The sequence below is a fragment of the Neurospora hispaniola genome, assembly GCF_033458365.1.
Source record: "Neurospora hispaniola strain FGSC 10403 chromosome Unknown B0T23scaffold_6, whole genome shotgun sequence".
In the NCBI taxonomy this organism is placed as follows: Eukaryota; Fungi; Ascomycota; class Sordariomycetes; order Sordariales; family Sordariaceae; genus Neurospora; species Neurospora hispaniola.
Genome location: NW_026944411.1, coordinates 341,531 through 360,687, shown reverse-complemented (window position 1 = coordinate 360,687; position 19,157 = coordinate 341,531). Strand labels below are relative to the sequence as shown.

At 53.2% G+C, this 19,157-nt stretch overlaps 7 protein-coding genes across 7 annotated transcripts; 4 read left to right on the top strand and 3 right to left on the bottom strand.

Annotated features, from left to right (window-relative positions):
- Nucleotides 1–39: 39 nt before the first annotated feature.
- Nucleotides 40–2,331, top strand: B0T23DRAFT_321586 (uncharacterized protein; the record flags this gene model as incomplete). Its single annotated transcript, XM_062835246.1, has 2 exons — nt 40–74; nt 510–2,331. 2 exons carry the CDS (start codon nt 40–42, stop codon nt 2,329–2,331), a joined length of 1,857 nt encoding a protein of 618 aa, XP_062690467.1.
- A 488-nt stretch (nt 2,332–2,819) lies between these two features.
- Nucleotides 2,820–4,055, bottom strand: B0T23DRAFT_320504 (uncharacterized protein; the record flags this gene model as incomplete). The annotated part of the gene is made up of 3 exons (XM_062835174.1): nt 2,820–2,903; nt 3,036–3,341; nt 3,462–4,055. 3 exons carry the CDS (start codon nt 4,053–4,055, stop codon nt 2,820–2,822), a joined length of 984 nt encoding a protein of 327 aa, XP_062690466.1.
- Nucleotides 4,056–5,397: 1,342 nt separating this feature from the next.
- On the top strand, nt 5,398–9,236 carry B0T23DRAFT_444820 (Pre-mRNA-processing ATP-dependent RNA helicase prp-5; the record flags this gene model as incomplete). Its single annotated transcript, XM_062840906.1, has 3 exons — nt 5,398–5,538; nt 5,601–5,954; nt 6,028–9,236. 3 exons carry the CDS (start codon nt 5,398–5,400, stop codon nt 9,121–9,123), a joined length of 3,591 nt encoding a protein of 1,196 aa, XP_062690465.1. The 3' UTR covers nt 9,124–9,236.
- Nucleotides 9,237–9,341: 105 nt separating this feature from the next.
- Nucleotides 9,342–10,077, bottom strand: B0T23DRAFT_383825 (uncharacterized protein). Its single transcript, XM_062837432.1, has 2 exons — nt 9,987–10,077; nt 9,342–9,727 (listed from the first exon to the last, which is right to left on the bottom strand). Exons 1-2 carry the CDS (start codon nt 9,987–9,989, stop codon nt 9,569–9,571), a joined length of 162 nt encoding a protein of 53 aa, XP_062690464.1. The 5' UTR covers nt 9,990–10,077; the 3' UTR covers nt 9,342–9,568.
- A 2,654-nt stretch (nt 10,078–12,731) lies between these two features.
- B0T23DRAFT_183942 (uncharacterized protein) lies at nt 12,732–15,510 on the top strand. Its single transcript, XM_062833111.1, has 4 exons — nt 12,732–13,806; nt 13,872–14,744; nt 14,794–14,934; nt 14,998–15,510. Exons 1-4 carry the CDS (start codon nt 12,867–12,869, stop codon nt 15,342–15,344), a joined length of 2,301 nt encoding a protein of 766 aa, XP_062690463.1. The 5' UTR covers nt 12,732–12,866; the 3' UTR covers nt 15,345–15,510.
- Nucleotides 15,511–16,154: 644 nt separating this feature from the next.
- B0T23DRAFT_183935 (uncharacterized protein) lies at nt 16,155–16,865 on the bottom strand. The gene is made up of 2 exons (XM_062833109.1): nt 16,714–16,865; nt 16,155–16,571 (listed from the first exon to the last, which is right to left on the bottom strand). Exons 1-2 carry the CDS (start codon nt 16,831–16,833, stop codon nt 16,407–16,409), a joined length of 285 nt encoding a protein of 94 aa, XP_062690462.1. The 5' UTR covers nt 16,834–16,865; the 3' UTR covers nt 16,155–16,406.
- Nucleotides 16,866–17,894: 1,029 nt separating this feature from the next.
- Nucleotides 17,895–19,121, top strand: B0T23DRAFT_406061 (uncharacterized protein; the record flags this gene model as incomplete). The annotated part of the gene is made up of 1 exon (XM_062839079.1): nt 17,895–19,121. One exon carries the CDS (start codon nt 17,895–17,897, stop codon nt 19,119–19,121), a length of 1,227 nt encoding a protein of 408 aa, XP_062690461.1.
- Nucleotides 19,122–19,157: the final 36 nt, after the last annotated feature.

Sequence of the window (19,157 nt, the reverse complement as noted above, 5' to 3'; positions counted from 1 at the left end):
TTTTAAGAAGCTGGATTTTGGGCGGAACGGAAGGGCAAAATGAAGGACCCCTGTTGTCCATCAAGGTCGACGGGGTGCGGCTCGCAGTGGACCTGAGTGGATGAAGGCGCACAGGGACCCGTGCTCTCCCATCTTCCAAGTTCCAACATCGTGAGACCTTGCCAAAAAGGTGGAACCTATCGATCGCGCCTGCACATAGAGGTACCCAATGCGACGGGCACGCGGTTTTCCTTTTTCTGTTGCCGGATGCCGTCGTGCAGCCAGTCAACAATGCGCATTTGCTCCCTTTGTCCTCCCACAACGGCCACGGCGTTTCTCTTCACTTCCACCTCGTAAGAATCTGGAACACTTCACTGCCTGTCAGGCAACAGCCTTCCATTCAGCGTCTCACCAACTACCCATAAACTCATGATCCAGCGCACTTCCAACTTCTACATCTCGATTGCAACGCAGCCCAGCCCATTCCATGGCACTCGACTACCACAGCCTAAACTGGTGCCCTGATGCAGTGTGATGAACAACAAATCCGCGACCGAAATCCTCGTCCATATCACAGCTCCTAGCAGATCGAAAGACGATGCCAACTATAGAGCACTCGCCAATGCATATCACGACTTTGAGCCCACCACGCGCACATCCGTGTTCAGCAAGACAATATCACCAAATGCCGTAGTTCATCAGGCCGCCGTACAGCCTCAACCCGTTGGAAATGGCTCCCTAGGACCCTCCACGCAACCGAATCAGATCCTCCGGTCGTCTGAAGTAGCAGGATTCGTTGAAACCCCGGTGTTATCGTGGCGCGATGCCGCGAACAATTTAGCATCGCCCAGCTTGGGGATGAGGCACGATGAGCCTAGCCAATACTCACAGCTTTCATGGCAACCTCCTGCAAGCGTTGTTCAAGATTCACTACCAGACAACAATGTGACTTTGTCTCAGTTTTGCACACCGACAAGGCTGTTAGAGGACTATCTACATCCTGGTGATTCCAGTCAGTTTCTGTCGCCAGTCATAGAGAGGGCCCCGAGAGGACAGCAACCAACAGCCGCCCGGATCCAGAGTCAGCATGAGGGATACTCGACATTCCCCACCATCAGCCATATCTCGCAGCGGCGACAGGTGGTTACTGGCGAGCCTCGCATAGCGCTGTTACCACCGGATTTTTCTTTACAAGGGAACAGCCAGGAACATGCGGCGGAAGGCGATATTCAAAAGACCCTCAGTTCACCGATCAATACGGCCAAGAAATCTCATGTAGCTGCGCCATCAGAAAGGGACTTATCATGTCGTCAAGGCGCTAGGCGCATGTCAATCACAAAATATTCTCCCAGACGCCAAACACCAGCAGATCCCCGAGGAAAGGTTATACCTCTCTCGCCAGTGATAAACACCAACAACAAGCGCCGCCGACCCGTCCAGCATGGGCCGTCTCCCTCCTCCCGAGACAGCGACTTCACAATAGCATCATCACAGCCTGCTGCCCAAGAGCAAGTTCCACCCACGGACACCATCCTTTGCAAACAAGACTTGTCCAAACCATGTTTATCGTCATTCTGTACCGAATCCGAAGCACCACCAATCAACAAGTGTCGCCGCACATGTCCCGAGCCAGCGCCAGCACCGGCATCATCGTCACAAGCAGCCACGCCCGCTTCATTGACGTTTTTGTCCGCCCCCTCATCTTCTGCAAACCCAATCTCAAGTTCCGGAAAGCCCCTCGTCCGCTCTTCCAGTGATATCGGCCCCAGACAAGACGCTATCAAATCCAACCAGATCGCCTCACGAGGCGCCCGCCTCTCGTCCGTTCTCGAGCTCCACTCGCCCTGTCCTCCAACGTCCGATTACGTATTCGATCTCTCATCTTCTTCTTCAAAGGAGAAAGGAGAAGGAGAAACAGAAAAGGACCTCTCATTGATGACCCCCGTCCTCGCCAAGCTCGCCATCGACCTGAAACTCCCCAAACGATTTCAGCCCTCACTCCGAACGCGCGCCCTGCGCCCTTACGAGCGGGGCTACTGGCTGGTGGACTGCACGTCGTGGGACCGCGAGCTCAAGGAGTCGTGCTGGCTTTTTCTAGCGGACTACCTGGGCAGCGGGGCGGCGGGCTGGGGGGTCTGGTGCACGCGGGACGAAGCGTTCACTCGTTTGAGATTGTATTGCTGGGGCGCGGTGGTTGGTCACCTATACCTTGTCTTGTACATAATTAGCAAGCGGGAGGTGCTGTATACAGGGACGGAATGGGTGGATGGAGGCGGGGAGGTGGTCATTAGGATGGAAGCTAGGTTGCGGTCTGTGATGGCCACGGGGGTGGGCATGTTGAGTGCGAGGTAGGGCTCTAGGTTGTTGTGGCAGATTTGCATGGGCGTGGGAAACTGGTCCTGGTCTCAAGTGGACCGAAGCTGGGTGTTGCGGGCTCAGCTGATGAGTTGCGGGCGTTTAACAACCTACAGCCCTCTGTATCAGTGATATTGGGAGGCAACCAAAAACTTGAATTTGGCCCATGACTACTCTTCGTGTACATGAACTTTAGGTTTTGCGATGCAGTGTACTTCTGGTCCCGTCCTCATTCGGGTTCCTAGTTGGACACCCACACTCGTTCCTTTATTGATCCATAAAGATTATCCGATGATTCGCCTCGCTTCCCCAACAACCTTACAAATACATTTCGGTGCCACTCGAACAATAGAGTGCGACGGAGCATCGGCAACGAACCCGGCTAATTGTGCGACGATCGGAAGCTCATGGAGGTCGCTCGGAACCCATATAAATTCACGTGAACCGAACCGGAAAAGGGGCGTCGAGGGGCGTGATAACCACGCTCAAGCGGCAGCATGAGCGGCGGCGGCAGCAGCCCTCTCACTGAGGTATCTCTCCTTATCGACTGCAGCGTTGTCGATGTAAGGCTGGGTGAAGCATACAGTTGTTAACACGGTGATCAAGTCCGGCAAGAACGTCGTTGCGAACGGGGTAAGAGCCTGTCGCACTGCGATGGACAAGAGGGAAATGGATAATGAGGAAGGATTGAAAAGACCTACCTGTTTTGCCGCATCGTCCATGGACTTCCACTCCTCGGACAAAGCCTTCGCTATTTCCGGTAGGGGCTTACCAGCATACATGTCGTCCTTTTGGCGTGACATGCAGAAGAACAAAAAGGCACTCCTTAGGCGCTTTGGGCGCCGGTCATCGGGGATAGGATGGACGACCGAAGTGACACCAAGGCGCTTCAGCGCATGACGGGCATAATTGGCGTCCTCGATCTCCATGGGTGTCTTGGTGAGCACCCACGCTGCCCGCGTAGCCACACCATCCTGGTGAGCCTTGTCGGCCTTAGCTTGGTAGCGCTGTGTATAGAAAGACCGCAGTCAGCAAAGGAACAGGACAGAGTGTGGTACAAAGTTGAGAAGTAGCTGAAGGGTGGCAGAGGGAACATCACGGCATGGAGCTCCATAGGGCAAACTTACGGCTTTTTCAGCGTCCGACAGCTCCTTCCACTGTGCAGCCAACGTTTTGAAGTACCCTCTCCGCGTCGCGATATCATCGCCTTCTTTCAAGACGTCCTTCATGTGCTCACTTATGTACGCGGACCAAGCAGGAACTCGGTGGGTTTTGGGATCTTCTTTGAACAGCGCCCGCTGCTTCAACAGTCTGATCCTGAGCTTCTTCTTCTGCTCGTCCGTCAGCGGTGCCTTCTTCTTGGGCGCCTTGGGCTTCTTGGGCTTCTTGGGCGCAGCCTCCTTCTTGGCTCTAGGCGTCTTTGCCCTTGCGCCGGCTCCTGTAGCGCCCTCAGCGGCCGACTTCTTGGACTTTGCGGCGGCAGGACGAGTCTTGTTGGTCTTGGTGACCGTAGCAGCAGTATCGTCCGATTCGGCGGTGGTTTTCTTGGAGCGAGTTAGGGCGTAACCGCGCTGCTGAAAGACAACGCCGCTGCGGCGAAGGAAGCTGGGAGCAGCGGAGCGGGTGGTCAAGCTGGTGGACGCAGCCACGGCAGTACGAACGACCAGCGTGGTGCCAGCGCGCAGCTGACGAGCCGTCGCGCGCGCAATCTGCGAGAACATGTTGGGCTGTGGCGGCGACAGTGAGGTCGGGGTGGAAAATGGTGGTGGGAGGGAAGAGGGGAGAAGCTGTCGCGGCGCAGGTCAAGCAGGAATGTGTCTTGTTGCACGGCCAATTGCACAAGTTGGAAGGGAAGAGTGAAGCAATAGTGACAGCCGAGAGCCCTGTCCAAGCGGGAAGCTGGAGTGGGTCGGGGAAGATCAGTTTTACGCAAGATGGAGCCCGCACGGCAGACGGAGGGGGACCTCGAGGGCTCGTGCCCAGGCACTTGTGGATTTCGAGACTTGCAGGCGTAGTGTACACTACCTAAGTAGGTACCGTAGCGGTACGCAAGGGGACAGGTACCGGATGCTGTTTCAGTTCCTTAGGTACCCTAAGCGTGGTCCGATCTCGTGGGATTCCTCAAATGGAAAAGCCCGTCTCAAGAGGAACGGTAGATGATAAGGTGCGGACCGTTTTTGGTCGATGAGAGCTGTATTATGACCTTCGTTTACCCAAAATATGTATCTCTCTGTCTTGAGGTACTTGAAGGGCGTGTCCTCGTCAACGTGGACATGCGACAAGACGGCAAAGTTACAGGTAATATACGTCACATACCTAGATCAAGCTCCACAGGTTTGACCTCCATGGCACCAGTGGGTGGAGGCCCTTACCTCAGCGCGAGCTTCATCCTTAAGAAGAAACGCCTCCGCTTTAAGCTTTATTAGTCTACTAGAAGATTATACGATACCTCTACACACAGACGGAGGTCGAAGAGTAAACGGGATGTACTCAGCAGCAAGTAGGCTTCGTATCTGCGCGAAACTCTACATGTTGACAAGGTACCTTTACTTGGTACCCGGGTGATTTACAGTTGCGTACATGTATTTCTTACACTACACGGGCAGGCATTTGCAATTGAAAACCATATTGGAGCAAGCGCACGGTCCCTTTGGAGTCTGGGAGTTGCAGCACCCGCTTGGCGCTTCCATTGGCAAGTGGAACCACAAGCGAAGCCCAGGCAGCCGCAGAAGGCCTCTCCGGGGTGGCCACTGCACTCAGCAGCCCATTCCCGGCTCTTGCAAACTACAAACTTTCAACTTCCGCCTTGACGGAACCCAACGCTTAGTTGCCTCTTCGCTTCCTTCTCCACAACCCGTCTCGCGTCTTTTCAGTTTCTGGCCGCACCGCCGCACAACGCCTTTCCGACCTTGGAACTGACGCTCATACCATCGGCCGGATCGAACACGACGGAGGGCAGCCGAGTGCGCAAAGACCCTCTGATACGCTAACTGTGCATACCACGCGACTCGAAGTACCTCTCACCATCAGTGACATTGCTGAGCCAACGTTACTACCAGCAGTATGGCTCGGCTCAGGGACTCGCGCTCACCATCTCCTGCAGGAAGTCTCTCTGCGAGAAAACGAAAAGACGACGACCGCCGTGACCGCGACCGTCGCGATGGCCCTGTCGACCACCGCCGCCGTTCTCGCAGCCCCATAGACGTAAGTCGACCGTTTCCCCGTCCCAAGAACCCCAATGGCTGATACGTGCGGTATTCATGCAGCGCCGATATCGCGACCGGGATCGCGACCGTGGACGAGATGGAAGGGACCGCGACTCTTATCGCCGTAGGGATCGATCTATAGACCGCCGAGATGACGACTACTATCGCGGCTCACGTCGTGATGGTGACCGCCGTCGGTCACGCGATAGAGGCCTGGACAGGCTTCGTTCCCCAGACCGGCGTAGGGACCGAAGTCGGGACCCGGACCGAGAGTACCGCCCTCGGCGAGACGATTCGCGTGATCGGGCCCGAGTGCGTCGTGAAGGCACTGCTGAATCATCCTCACATCGTCGTGATGACGTTCGAGCACGCGACCAGCCGAAGCCAGGCAGCACAACAGTTAAAGAAAACGAGGTACGTTTTGGAGGACCCTACAAACAAGCATCCCCTTTTCCAGACCGTTCACTGACGCAACGACATTCTGTAGCCAGCTAAGTCTACACCAACCCAACCGCAAACAGAGGCGGAGAAAAAGGCTGAACGACTACGAAAATTGCAAGCGATGAAGCAAAAGCACGCTCTCAAGGAGGCAAAGGAAGCAGACGTTACCGCTGGGCTCACTAGGAAACTCTTCTTGGAGATGGATCAGAGAGCCAGCGGCGCCGTAGTCGGCAGTGGTACCAACAGTCCTGCGCCTGCGAGCCCGGCAGCCGCCGAGTCCCCGGCAAGCCCTGCCCCCTATGTCGGCAAGTTTGATCCCAAAGCCATTGCGCGGAATGCTAAACCAGCACGTGCCAGTTCCCCGGTAAGGTTAGGCGACGTGAAGCTAGGTGATGTGAAAGTAGCTGCCCCGGTGGCGGCGGCGGCGGCGGCGAGTATAGCTGGCCAGGGGAAGGGTGCCGCATCGGGCAAAGCAGGCTTACTGCAAACTGGGAGGCCTATCAGTACATTCGGGTTCAACAAATCCGCCGATGCCCTCAAAACGACAGCTAAAAGGAAGATTGACATGGGAGATGAAGAAATCATCAAGCGCAAGCTTGTCAAACTCCCTGACCTGGCCCTCGAGAATGCTGACGATACCCCATACGCGGACGACGACGTGGCGGAAGACGCGGAGAAGGATTTCGACGTACTCCTTGCCGGCACCGAGGAGGACCGCGCTGAAGCCCAACGGTTGCTGCGCGAGCGGCGTGAGGAGCAAATTCAGAAAGAGAGCATGGCTATGGAAATCGACAGTGCCCCTCCCAACATCGAGGTTGCAACCGAGCCTGTGGCGCAAAATCCGAGAGCAATGGATGTAGACGACGAAGTCGACCCACTCGATGCCTTCATGGCTGGACTTGAGCAGACAGCCTCTGGCGAGGAGTCGCACCTTAAAGCCGATACGCTGACCGAGAAGAAGAAGGGCAATATTCCGCCCGAGGCCTACTTCAGTGATGATGACTACGGCTATGAGGCAGATGGGACCGACCCTACTTCCATTCTCGCCATGGCTTCCAAGAAGAAGAAGAAGGATATCCCCACGATCGACTACAGCAAGCTCGACCTGAATCCTATCCGGAAGAACTTCTGGGTTGAGCCGTTTGAGTTGAGTCACATGAGCGAAGAAGAACTGGCTGAGTTGCGATTGGAGCTGGATGGCATCAAAGTGTCCGGGAAGAACATCCCCAAGCCCGTTCAGAAGTGGTCTCAGTGCGGCCTCACCCGTCCTATTCTCGATACCATTGAGAGCCTTGGGTTTGAAAAGCCTACGCCGATTCAGATGCAAGCTCTGCCTGTCATCATGTCAGGGCGTGACGTGATTGGCGTTGCAAAGACGGGATCTGGTAAGACAATGGCTTTTGCCCTGCCGATGCTCCGCCACGTCAAAGATCAAGACCCCGTTACCGGCGACGATGGTGCCATTGCGCTTATCATGACCCCGACCAGAGAACTCTGTACGCAAATTTACTCGGACTTGCAACCGTTTGCAAAGGCTCTCAAGCTTCGCGTTGTCGCTGCTTATGGTGGAAACGCCATCAAGGACCAGATCGCCGAGTTGAAGCGCGGTGCTGAGATCATCGTAGCCACACCAGGTCGTCTAATCGATCTTCTTGCGGCCAACGGAGGACGTGTAACAAACCTCAAGCGTGCTACTTATTTAGTCCTTGACGAGGCTGATCGAATGTTCGACATGGGCTTTGAACCCCAGGTCATGAAAATCTTCAACAACGTCCGCCCAGATCGCCAGACTATCCTCTTTTCTGCAACCATGCCCAGGATTATCGACGCGTTAACCAAGAAGGTCCTGCGGGACCCTGTCGAGATCACTGTGGGTGGGCGCAGTGTCGTAGCACCCGAGATCACACAGATCGTTGAGGTCATGGACGAGGGTAAGAAGTTCAACCGTCTGCTGGAACTCCTCGGAGAGCTTTATGCGGACGACGACGATGTCCGTTCCCTGATCTTTGTGGAGAGGCAAGAAAAGGCTGACGATCTATTACGCGAACTCTTACGGCGCGGCTACGGTTGCATGTCTATCCATGGAGGTAAAGACCAAGAGGACCGAAACTCGACCATCTCTGATTTCAAAAAGGGTGTGTGCCCCATCCTCATTGCAACCTCGATTGCGGCCCGTGGCCTGGATGTCAAGCAGTTAAAGCTCGTCATCAACTACGATGCCCCTAATCACTTGGAAGACTACGTCCACCGCGCTGGGCGTACTGGACGCGCCGGTAACACGGGTACGGCAGTCACCTTTATAACCGAAGAGCAGGAGAATTGCGCATCTGGCATTGCCAAAGCGTTGGAGCAGAGTGGCCAGCCCGTTCCAGACCGGTTGAATGAAATGCGCAAAGCATGGAAGGAGAAGGTTAAGGCTGGCAAAGCCAAGGATGCCAGTGGGTTTGGCGGCAAAGGTCTTGAGAAGCTCGATAAAGACCGTGAGGCCGCTCGCATGCGTGAACGCAAGACCCACAAGGCGGAAGGCGAAGAGGACGATGTCAAAGAAGACGCTCCTGCAGAAGATGGGGAGAAGAAGGACAAGACCAAGGTTGCCATCCAGTCCGCTGTATCTGCCATTGTGTCGCGTGATGCCTCCAAGGCGGAGACCGAGGACAAGCACGCCATCCCCGCGGGTGCCGTCAAGGCCGGGCATCACGCAAGCAGCGGCAAGAGTGGAGGAGCTCTCGACAAGGCGGCGTCTGCCATCAGCGAGATCAACGCACGTCTCGCCCGGGCCGGTCAGCTCCGGCCTGGTCAGCCCATTGACAACAAGGGTCCCGACGCGGGCGCGTTCCACGCAACCCTCGAGATCAACGACTTCCCCCAGAAGGCTCGTTGGGCTGTCACCAACCGCACGAACGTTGCCAAGATCCTCGAAGCCACGGGGACGTCGATCACCACAAAAGGCAACTACTACCCTCCTGGAAAGGAGCCAGGTCCGGGTCAAGAACCAAAGCTGTACATTCTCATTGAGGGTGATACCGAAGTTGTCGTTGGCAACGCGCTGTCGGAGCTTACTCGTCTGCTTAGAGAGGGCACGATGGCGGCGGCGGATGCTGAGAGCCGTGCTCCTGCTAGCGGTAGGTATACGATTACGTGATAGTCTGGGGAAAATAGTGGGTGTTCCAAGTGTAAAGGTCAGCTTTTCACTTGACGGGGTTTTTACCTAGTTAGGGTGACGTATGTACACACGTGCGAAGAGGTGGTGGTTGGCGATATAGTATATCTACGATCAGGTAGTTGCTCATAAATGCATTATAGATAGATTGATACGTCCAGTTTTCTACTCACAATAATCACAATTTGCGTATGGAGGATGGGGGAAAATGTGTGCTGTTCATGCTTGGGGCAACGGCCCCAAAAAGAGTAAATACAGACGAGTTCATGGGCACAGAAAAACAAAGCCATTCAGTTAGTAACATCAATATGCCCCTCGTGAGCCATCGTTAACCACTACAAGCACCACCCACTTCCAAATCAGTGATCCATACTCCCAACCAACTATCCCTTCCGCGAAATCAGTCGAGCATCGTCAAAGAACCGCCTTAATTATAACTCCTCGCCTCCGCCGCTTGATCAGCCGCCCTTCGCGCTCTTTCCCGCTCACTTTCTTCTTTGAGTAGCGCATCGCGCGTCATGCCCTTTTGCGCTCGCAGCTTCTTGGAGAGGTCGGTCCCTGACCCTTGATCTCTTTGAAACCGAGCCTATTTGTTTGTTTGTTTGTCAATGTGTGCATAGGGTTATTGAATGGTAAGTGGTGAGTGACTAGGTTGTAGCTTCCTCATGACTCGTTTGTGGTGTACTTGTAGATTGATAATTTTTTTTTTCTTATATATATATAATGAAAAGTGAAGATGAAAGGACAAGGAACGACGGACGAACGGAACGGGGTGAGATTGGATACTAGGTAGTAAGATGAGATGAAATAAGATGGATGGGGACTTGACGGAAATCGGAACGTACCATAGCAGCCTGCGCAGCTTTGCTCTTGGGGTCATCGCTTCCGCCTTCTGTTCCTGCTTCTCCTGCTCGCGGTCCTTCTGAAGCGCCCCCGAGAGTCCTGCCGCCACTCCCACTACCGCCGGTTGTCCTTCCCGTTGTCACATTTGGTGGAACAGAAGAAGAAGCGGGTGCATTGACGGTTCCGTAACCGCCGCCGCCGGTCGTTGATGATGATGGTGCCGGACGCGCCGCCACCGGTGTACTGCCGCCGCCACCTAAAACGTGTCCTTCGCCTCGAAAGTTCCCGCCGCTGCCACTTCCGGAGGCGGATCCCTTGCTGAAACAACTTCCCATCTCTTCTTTATCTTGATCTTAATGATAGTGATGCCCTTCAGTTCAGCGCGAGATTGTAACAGACAGGTGTTCGTTTAGGATTCGCGGTGCGGAATTGCGGGAATTGGGGGAGTTGACCACGCTCCTCTTTCACTATAAGCAATTGCTAGTTGTGTTCAGTGGTAGATTTCAAGTATCTGGATGGATCATGTAATTCTTTTGAGAGTCGTGGCGGAAGGTGAATCATGGAAGTGAATTGAGTGAAATGCGGGCAACGGACGGTCGAGGTTGGCTCTTCGATAGCGGTCTTGGTGGTCTTAGTATTGCCTTAGTATTCCGAGCGTCACACGGCCCTGAGCCAAGAATGGGATCAAATAACCTGGCCAGCCACAATCGAAACTCTCAAGGGCCGATCAGTACCTTGAGCAACATGACAACCTTTTGCCATATTTCGGCAAAGTTGTCTGTCCCTGAGTGATGATATGGAGGGCTGTAGAATTATAGTTTGTAAGAAAACAACCCGTTGCTGTAGCTTGAGCTGCAGCCGGCAATTTGGCCTATAAAAGGTCAAGTCGTAGGGGCAGTGATCGCTATCGATGCGGCAGCGATTTGATGTAGGAGCTGACGAGGCTAGAGAGAAGTGATGGCAAGGCTCACATGCTGGGCCGAGATGATGATATAGTGATGATAAGATAGTGGTAGGCCCTCGATCATTTCACTCCGCCGTAAAGAAAGTGAGAGAAGGACGTTTCAAACTTCGATGCCGGGACAGACCGTGATTATGGAACTTGGCGATAGCCCGCATCAGCTCACTAACAGATTGGCCAAGGCCCCTGTCGAATCTTGCTTGTGACAGTCAGATGGTCCCGGCCTTGTATACATACATCTGAACAAAATCGAATCGAGCGAGACTTAAGCGGTAGAATACTCGAAGTGACAGTCGATCTTATTGACCTGACGAGCAGAGGGCCGCCAAGATTCAATCCGTTGCGAGTTTTCAAGGGCCCTTTTGCGCACAGACATTGGTTCCCCCACTTCCCGTCACTTGGTGGGCCCCCGCTTTCCCATTGCAAAGTGGAAGGTCTGAATGGTAAGGTATGGACACCTCCACTACTTACCACCTAACGTTTCGCATGACGGGCTGAGCCGCGAAGGCATTCTGCCGTGCATTTGAATCCGACATGGGATGATTTGATGATTTCGGATACCCGTTCAGGTTTCCACTGGGCAAAGAGTTTGTAGACACTCGGCATCACCACACTACCATAACAGTCTACTGCATGCTGCCCTCCTGGTAGTCTTCTGGTGCATCTTCGAGACGAGGGCTGCGGTACTGCCCTTGTGAGCACCATAGCAGCCCGTAGAAACATGTTGGTCTCCTCTCCTTTGGTTGGTGCATCATCCGCGCAATAGATGGATTGGGAGGATGAAGCCGTTCGCCAACCGAATATTCTGCAGTGCGGTTCCTGGGTGCCTCTAGCCGCGAGACCTCGCTGTCGAACACTGCCTTGGCAAATGGAAGCAGCCAGTCAGCGAGGATGCAGGATGGTGAGTGCAAAAGGCAAGGGCAGGGTGCGCACTTTGGTAGCCGGAGGAAGGTCGAGAAGAGAGCCCCACGTCGGTGACAGCATTTTTCTGGGCCGAACTCCGCTCCCAGCGCGAGAAAAAAAATTGATGCAGCAAAAAAAGCGTACCTGCCCTGGACAGAGCAATGGAGCATCACAGGTCGCGCCCTTCCATATTGTTCCACCATTCGCATTTCGACTCCCCTTACTACGAGTCTACGGTAGAGGTACCTTGATGGTGCCCTCATGCTCAGTTCGCGTCCAAGCTCAACTGCCGCCCTACGCACCAAACCTGAACCCTAGGTACCTTACCTAAGCTCGACCCCAGGAAAACCCAGAGGACATCAAGACGCACGCACCCCTCGCCGGCTGCCCCAGCCAGAAGCAGGGCCCAGAGACCCAAGGCCATCAAGGTTCTCACCCACGAGCAGCTTGCCATAACATTTCAATCCACTGCCACCTTCCATCCAGCTGTTCTCCCTCGACACTCAGACCACCGTCACCCGTCTGACTCGACCCAAGAATCCAGACTGGCGAGCCCGGCACTGCTCCCGCTCAATTCTCTCCGGCGCTCGTCCACAAAAACCCATTCTTCCTCCGTCGGATCGCCGTGCTCGCCGCTAAGATTCGGGGCTGACCAAGCTTTCGCCCATCCGGACCGGAGCCGCTCTCGTTCACTCAGATCTCTCAGGTCTCCATACCAGAACCCCATACGGTAGCCGCTAGCCAGTCCCCTCCTCGCTACTGCCAACACGGTCGGATTATCTTGCCGTACAGTATTTGATTTTCCAACTGCCTTCAGTTTCACACCCTCATCACGTCGCCTTGCTGTTCTTCTTTTTTTTTTTTTTTTTTCTTTTCTTGTTCTGGGCGACGAGGTGGAAAGACACCAAACATTGGTGCGAGATACCCCCGGAGCGACAGTCTCTTCAGTACTCTGATTCTGATATCGATGACGTTTCCCGGACTGCCCTGACTTTACCAAATTCCGAAGCACGCTGCTATGCGTCCTGACCATCACGATTGCCGGAGCGACATGGACGGCCACTTCGGCCACCGGCCTGCAAATCACAGCCAGAGTCAGAGTCAGACCCAGAGCCACAACCATGGCCATCACGGTTCTCTCGACCTCCGTTTTCAGTACTTGATGGACTCTTCCCGTCAACGACACACACCGCTCTCCTCCGATGCGACACCCCAGATATCTCCTTCAACGGCAAACGATGACTCTCGCTTGCCCACAAACACCACCGTCGGCTACGAATCCCACGATGATCTATGTGTTGATCACTGCGAAGTCCTTGGCCTCTATCAGGGTGGCTCTCAATTCCCGAACCACCGTGGACTTACAGCCAATTCACTCGGCCACTGGTCACGGCGATACATAAATGGCCAGGATGCTTTGCTTGATACTCCTCATGTCGACCTATTTGCCCACAACCTACCATCAAACGATTTCATGCCCATGCAGCAATTCGGTGCCTGGTCTCAATGGCAGGACCATCAGAGTCAGCGATCAATGCAAGAGTGCGGAGAGGATTGCCAGTCTAATGCCGAGGACAGTTGCTGCGATAGCGAGTGTGCCATGACTGGCAAATGCACTAACATTGCGTGTGCCAACGGCGAGGACGTCTGCGTGGACCAAAGCTGCCCCGAACGTTCCATGGCTTTCCCCTCCGATCTTGTCGACGGCGCCGCCGCGCTCTTATCCATTAATCATGGGTCTGACATGCTCACTCAGAGCTTCAACTTTAGCAGCATGGGCGGCATGAACAGTATGTGTGGCATGGGCAGTATGGCGAATATGGGTAACATGAACCATTTGAACGACATCGGCAGCATGGGTAACATGAACGGCATGGGTGGCATGAGCAACATTCACAACATGAATGGCATGAACAACCCCAATCACTTAAATAGCCTCAATGGTCTTAACCAGAATAGTAAGCCGCCATTATTTCCCGTTTTCCTCTTGTCTGTCTGTGTTAACTTGTCCGCGCTGGTTTAGTGAACCAAGTCATAAACGGCATGAATCAAAGTCTTTCTCGAAATACCCAGCAGACATCTCTGCTGTCTCCAAGTTGGCTTCCGAACCCGTTAGGTAATATCACGAGTCATCTGTTGTCAGCTCACGGAGATGGAGAGTCGTCAAACTGCACCCGGCCCTGTCTGCTAGACGATCCCCAAAATTATCCCAACTGCCATATCCCTGTGTCTTTCAACGCCGCCCAGTTTGGTCAGTACAGCTCTGTGGCTAGCAATTTTCAGGCAAGTCAAGCCTTGCAACAATGTGGGTTCGAGGCGAGTGATCCCGAGGCGTATATCAGGCACTTCAACACACAACATAGGCCATATTTCACGAATACCGAGCTCAGCAAAAGCAACAACAGCAACGGCCAGCTCGCTTTACCTAACTTGATCCCTGGCTCTGGAGGTGTGCGGAGTAGCAGAACATTGACAGCAACCGAGGCCTTGTCCTCGTCTCCAGCCACTCCTCTCGACACATCTGATTCGGGAGCATCCATGAACACGCCTTCTCCGCTAACACCGGTGTCGGAGGCAAAGACGCGGGCTCAATCACCCTCCCATACACGCAGCTCATCCGCAGATACGTCGGAAACCAGCTACAGTGATAACATGGATGGAGATAATGACGAACACAAGTGCCTATGGCGGGAGGACAATGGTAAGCTTTGTGCCCAAACTTTCACAGAGGCGGGGGATCTCTTTGACCACGTTTCGAATGTACATATCAAGCATGCATCCAAGGGGAATTATGGCTTTCTCTGCGCCTGGGACGACTGTCCCCGAAGCCACCCTGGCGTGCATGGCTTCCCACAGAGGAGCAAGATCGAGAGGCATATGCAAACGCATATTGGTCGTAAGTGGTTATGCGCCTTGCTATTTACGATCATCTCTAACGAGTACAGATAAACCGCATGTCTGCAAGATCTGCCACAAAGGATTCTCGGCAAAGCAGGCTTTGACTCAGCACATGTACATCCACTCTGATCAAAAGCCGCTGGAATGCAACATCTGCTTCAAGACCTTCAGATATCCTAGTGCCCTCAGTAAGTTTATTCACAGGAGCACTCTGTCTTGCCTACCCATTATTCTGACCGACATTCTGTCAGCAATGCACATGCGCGTCCATTCAGGCGAGAAGCCGCTCCAATGCCCTATCTGCGGCAAGAAGTTCAGCGAATCTTCAAACTTGTCCAAGCACAAGCGTACCCACGAGGTCAAGGGCCGTTTCAATTGCAATGTGCGCGGTTGCTGTCGCAACTTTCACCGCCAGGATCAGCTCCGTCGTCACATGAAGACGCACCAGAAGGATGTCGTCGATGGCCGAGTGGTAGACATCTACACTAGCCAACTTCCGCTGCCCGCTGACTTTGTCTTCTCATTGAAAGAAGGATCAGCAGATCCTACAGTATTCAGAGATGAGTCTGCTGAGATTGGTGATGAGGGGAGCCATTGAAAAGCCGACCACGAAAGCAGGATCACATCTTCTTTAGCGCCGGTGTTCCCGGCGTTTTAGTGATTCTAATCGGACCTGTCCTTTGCATGGTGTACTCAGGTCAGATGTGGGTTGACAGGTGCTAAACTCTTCGGCTCACTTGAGCAAGGCGCAATTGGCGAATGGACTACAAAGCGGCGTGGAAAAGTTCCGTTTCGTTTGCTTTTTTTTTCTTTTTCTTTTTCTTTTTCTTTTTTCTTTTTCTTCTTCTTCTTCTTCATCTTCTTCTTCTTTTCGCTCTTTTGGCATTGCCCTACTCAAGGGCTTTTAACACTGGATTATCTAGGAGGCTATCATGAGGTTTTGCTTCGGTTCAAAACAAATTTAGCTGGGCTGGTGGTAAAACTTACGATGAGCACAGAGGCAACGAGTGGAGTGGAGGAGGACGTGGCGTCCCTTGTACACTGCTGACTACAACCCCGTGGAGGATTCCCCATGATGGGACCTGCTCGCTTGCATCTTGCGCAGGGCGTAAGGTGTAGTGTCGCGGTGACAAAGGAGGAATGGGATGGTAGTGAGTGAGCGGGAGAAGTTGAGAGAAAAGATACCCCAAAACAATCAATCATTTCTCCCCTATTTGTCAAGGATTGTTGTTCTCTTCGGTGGCATCGTCTTCGAACTCTTGCTGAAAACATATTGCTGAAACCGTATTATTATTGATGTGGCGCTTGACACTCGGATACTAGTTCGTTACATGATCAAATTCTTCTTCATTGTATGGATCTTGACAGTCACATAGGGATACCACCCAGATCACGACTTCATAGCCCTGTTTGATAGTACTGTGGGCACAAAGCCTTGGTAGTTTGACGCCGTTCTAAACGACGTGGACGTATTAAACAGCCGTGATACCTTAAGCATGTTGCCCATCGTGCTCAGATGTAACCAGCTGCCGGCGTCCTCCAATCTGGGAAAGATATAAAACGGACCGATACCAGTAGTGTTGTATCTTGTGAAGTATCATCGACAGCATTCATCAGCAACAACACTTACGTAAACCCACCCATTGAGAAACATCAACCTTCAGAACAGACAACCCAATATCTGCAGTCCACACAATTCCTCAAAATGTGTGGCCAACCAAAACCAAAGCACGAATGTTCCGACTGTTCCACCGAGGTCTCCTCCACTAGCGAGAATGTTGACATGCGCAAAGGCAAAAGGCTGTGGCGACTGCGGCAGCACCAGCTTCAACAATGGAGGGGTCAGCAAGATAGCCGACAACACATGCTCGTGCATCGAGGGGAAGAAGACCGAGGAGATGGTTGCGGCTGCTGTTTCTATTTATGCATATACATATAAGTAGTCAATATGGGAGTGGGACTCCTACGTTTAGATGGTTGTAGCTATAATAAATCAAGGGGAGGAAGCTGCTTGGGAAGGGGAATGGGAAGCGAGGAGAGGAAAGAGTTTGGGTAAAGTGGATGAGATGGAAGAGTGAAACTAGCATGGAAAGGTGGGATCAAAAAATAGATTCAAAACTGAATGTTTGGGATATCAATATGGGAAAGTTGTGTTTTGAAGATGCTGGGAAACTGGGGTAGGTACACTATATCCAGCTCTGTGGATAGTACCGTCGGTAGGTAACTCTAGGGTAGACCAGCAAGATAACGTACAAACGCTTATCGAAAGAACGATTACCTACTAACATCAATGGTCCATGCTCGTATAGGATATATAAGAGTGACGCCATGAGAACCACTTGTTTGGGAACTCCAATGATGAGCATCTGTTTCGTGTCGGCTGTGTCTGAACCCTGGATGCAAGGTACTTTCATTCGCTCTTTGATCATCAAGAACCAAGCATCGAGACTATTCTCAATGTGGTAGCTTGAGCATTCGCATGTGCCAATTCATTGTTATCATTGAAATCAATCAACCTTTTTGATCGGTTAGGTCGGCTCTCTATAACCTCTTGAGACTCAGATACTCTTTGGACACTCGTCATTCTTACGTACGCACAATGCGATATCCATACATGTCGACGAGTCAAGCGAAGCGGTTCACACCGTGAACTCGAACTTATCCTGCTGCCTAAGTATCGGCACTGCTTGCTGCAACTAAACCTGGAAGGAAGGAACATTGTCACAGCAAGCGTGGCTTGGAAACAGTAACTGCTCGAAACAGCTAATGATCAGCGGTTCGTGATCAAGCAACAGCCACGCAGGTAGACGCCTTCGACATTATTGTGGGTTCAAGTCCGGCACGTGTCCCGGGCTGGGCAGAGGATTGTGTTGAAGAGCGCAAGAGTGCCGATTTATTCCCGGACTTGGGCCGCCACCACGGCGCTGCGGCACGGCCCCGAACCTTCTCGCTTCCCGTTCCGGTACCGCGGAATGGCAGTACCCAAACGGGCAACCGTGCCAAGATTAGGGGAATAACAAAGCATATAAAAGTCGCGATCCACCCCTCATTCCGTCCGGAAGGGAAACTTGTAAGTGATACCAATTTATACCCATCACACCCAACCCACCTTCACAAATTTCATAAAGAACCTCCATCGATAGCAACAATGTCGATCGCAGGCATGCCCTACCCCTTCTTCACCGGCGGCCCCGCCTACCGGTCCAAGGTATTGGTTCCATCCGAAGAAATGGACGCCAGAAACTCACGAGAGCCGGATTCACACACCAACTTGATCAGTCCCAGTTTCGATGGACGGTCTACTTTAGCCGGCTCCGACCTGGTCATGGTGACCGCCGCAGAATTAGGCGCCCCTTTCCTTCGCCTTCGTGGCATAACAACCGCTCATCTCCCACCCCCAGGCACTTCACCGCACGAGTTGATTCCTTTCCTGACGGCCCTCTTGAGGGAGTCAGTCCCCTTCATCGATTCCGTGGCGCCTAAACCTTCCAACAGACCTCATCAACCTACTACCGAATCTGGCATCGCGCGAAGCGAGTGGAAACCTTTGAAAACAAAGTCATCAAAGGTAGACGACAATGGCAACACAGTAGTGTCTCTCTACGAACGCACCCTTTCGGCACCCGAGCTGCGCGCCATCGAGCGCTCGGCCGGCCTTGCCACCAGCAATACGGATAATCCCGAGACATGGGCCTGTCGGCGCAGCGTGCACCGTGACTCAAATGTTCCCGGAGACGGGTCAGCTAGCTGGGGCGAGTTTGTCACTTGCTTCAAGGACAAGCACGTCGAGTGCGAGGAGGCGTTTACCCCGAGCATTGTGGGTACGAGAGTGTTGCGGGACTACGATGTTGCTGGCCTACTGCTTGATGATGAGCACGGGGATAGGTACGGAAATCCTACAATGAAAGTGGTGGAGGCGAGGCACAAGATTGGGATTAAGCCATTACTCAAGGACCGGGTGTTTACAGTGTTGCAGGTTACCTGCTCGCTGCTCCCTCGGGAAGCTGGAGGTGCTGCTGCAGACTGTGACGAGATTCTGGTCATCAGCATTCCGGTGTCAGACATTGAGAACTTTAATACTACTGCGGCAAGTCCCATCAAGGGGAAAAGCAGCAACAAGGAAGAGGATCCGTTTCGAAAAGATTCCATAAAGGGGTCATATGTCAGTGTCGAGCGAATCAGGAAGTTACCAACAACAGAGAACCACAGCCAGGCACAGATTGAATGGCTCATGGCCACGGCATCGGACGCTCGAGGCTCGCTTCCTGGATGGGTACAGACCATGGCGGTACCGGGACAGATAGCCAAGGATGTGACACTGTTTCTGGAATGGGTTGCGAAGGAGCGGGAAAAGAAGGGGGGTTTGGTAGCGTGAAGGGTGGCATTTCAAATTCTTTCAGCTGTATGTCGA

What these genes read in the sequence shown, in the direction of transcription:
- B0T23DRAFT_183942 (XM_062833111.1), top strand. Translation starts at nt 12,867, where the DNA reads ATGCGTCCTGACCATCACGATTGCCGGAGCGACATGGACGGCCACTTC. An exon ending in TATGCAAACGCATATTGGTC is followed by an intron (nt 14,745 to 14,793) that starts GTAAGTGGTTAT and finishes TAACGAGTACAG; the next exon opens with ATAAACCGCATGTCTGCAAG. An exon ending in CAGATATCCTAGTGCCCTCA is followed by an intron (nt 14,935 to 14,997) that starts GTAAGTTTATTC and finishes ACATTCTGTCAG; the next exon opens with CAATGCACATGCGCGTCCAT.
- B0T23DRAFT_183935 (XM_062833109.1), bottom strand. Translation starts at nt 16,833, where the DNA reads ATGCTAGTTTCACTCTTCCATCTCATCCACTTTACCCAAACTCTTTCC. An exon ending in ATAGCTACAACCATCTAAAC is followed by an intron (nt 16,572 to 16,713) that starts GTAGGAGTCCCA and finishes CCATTGTTGAAG; the next exon opens with CTGGTGCTGCCGCAGTCGCC.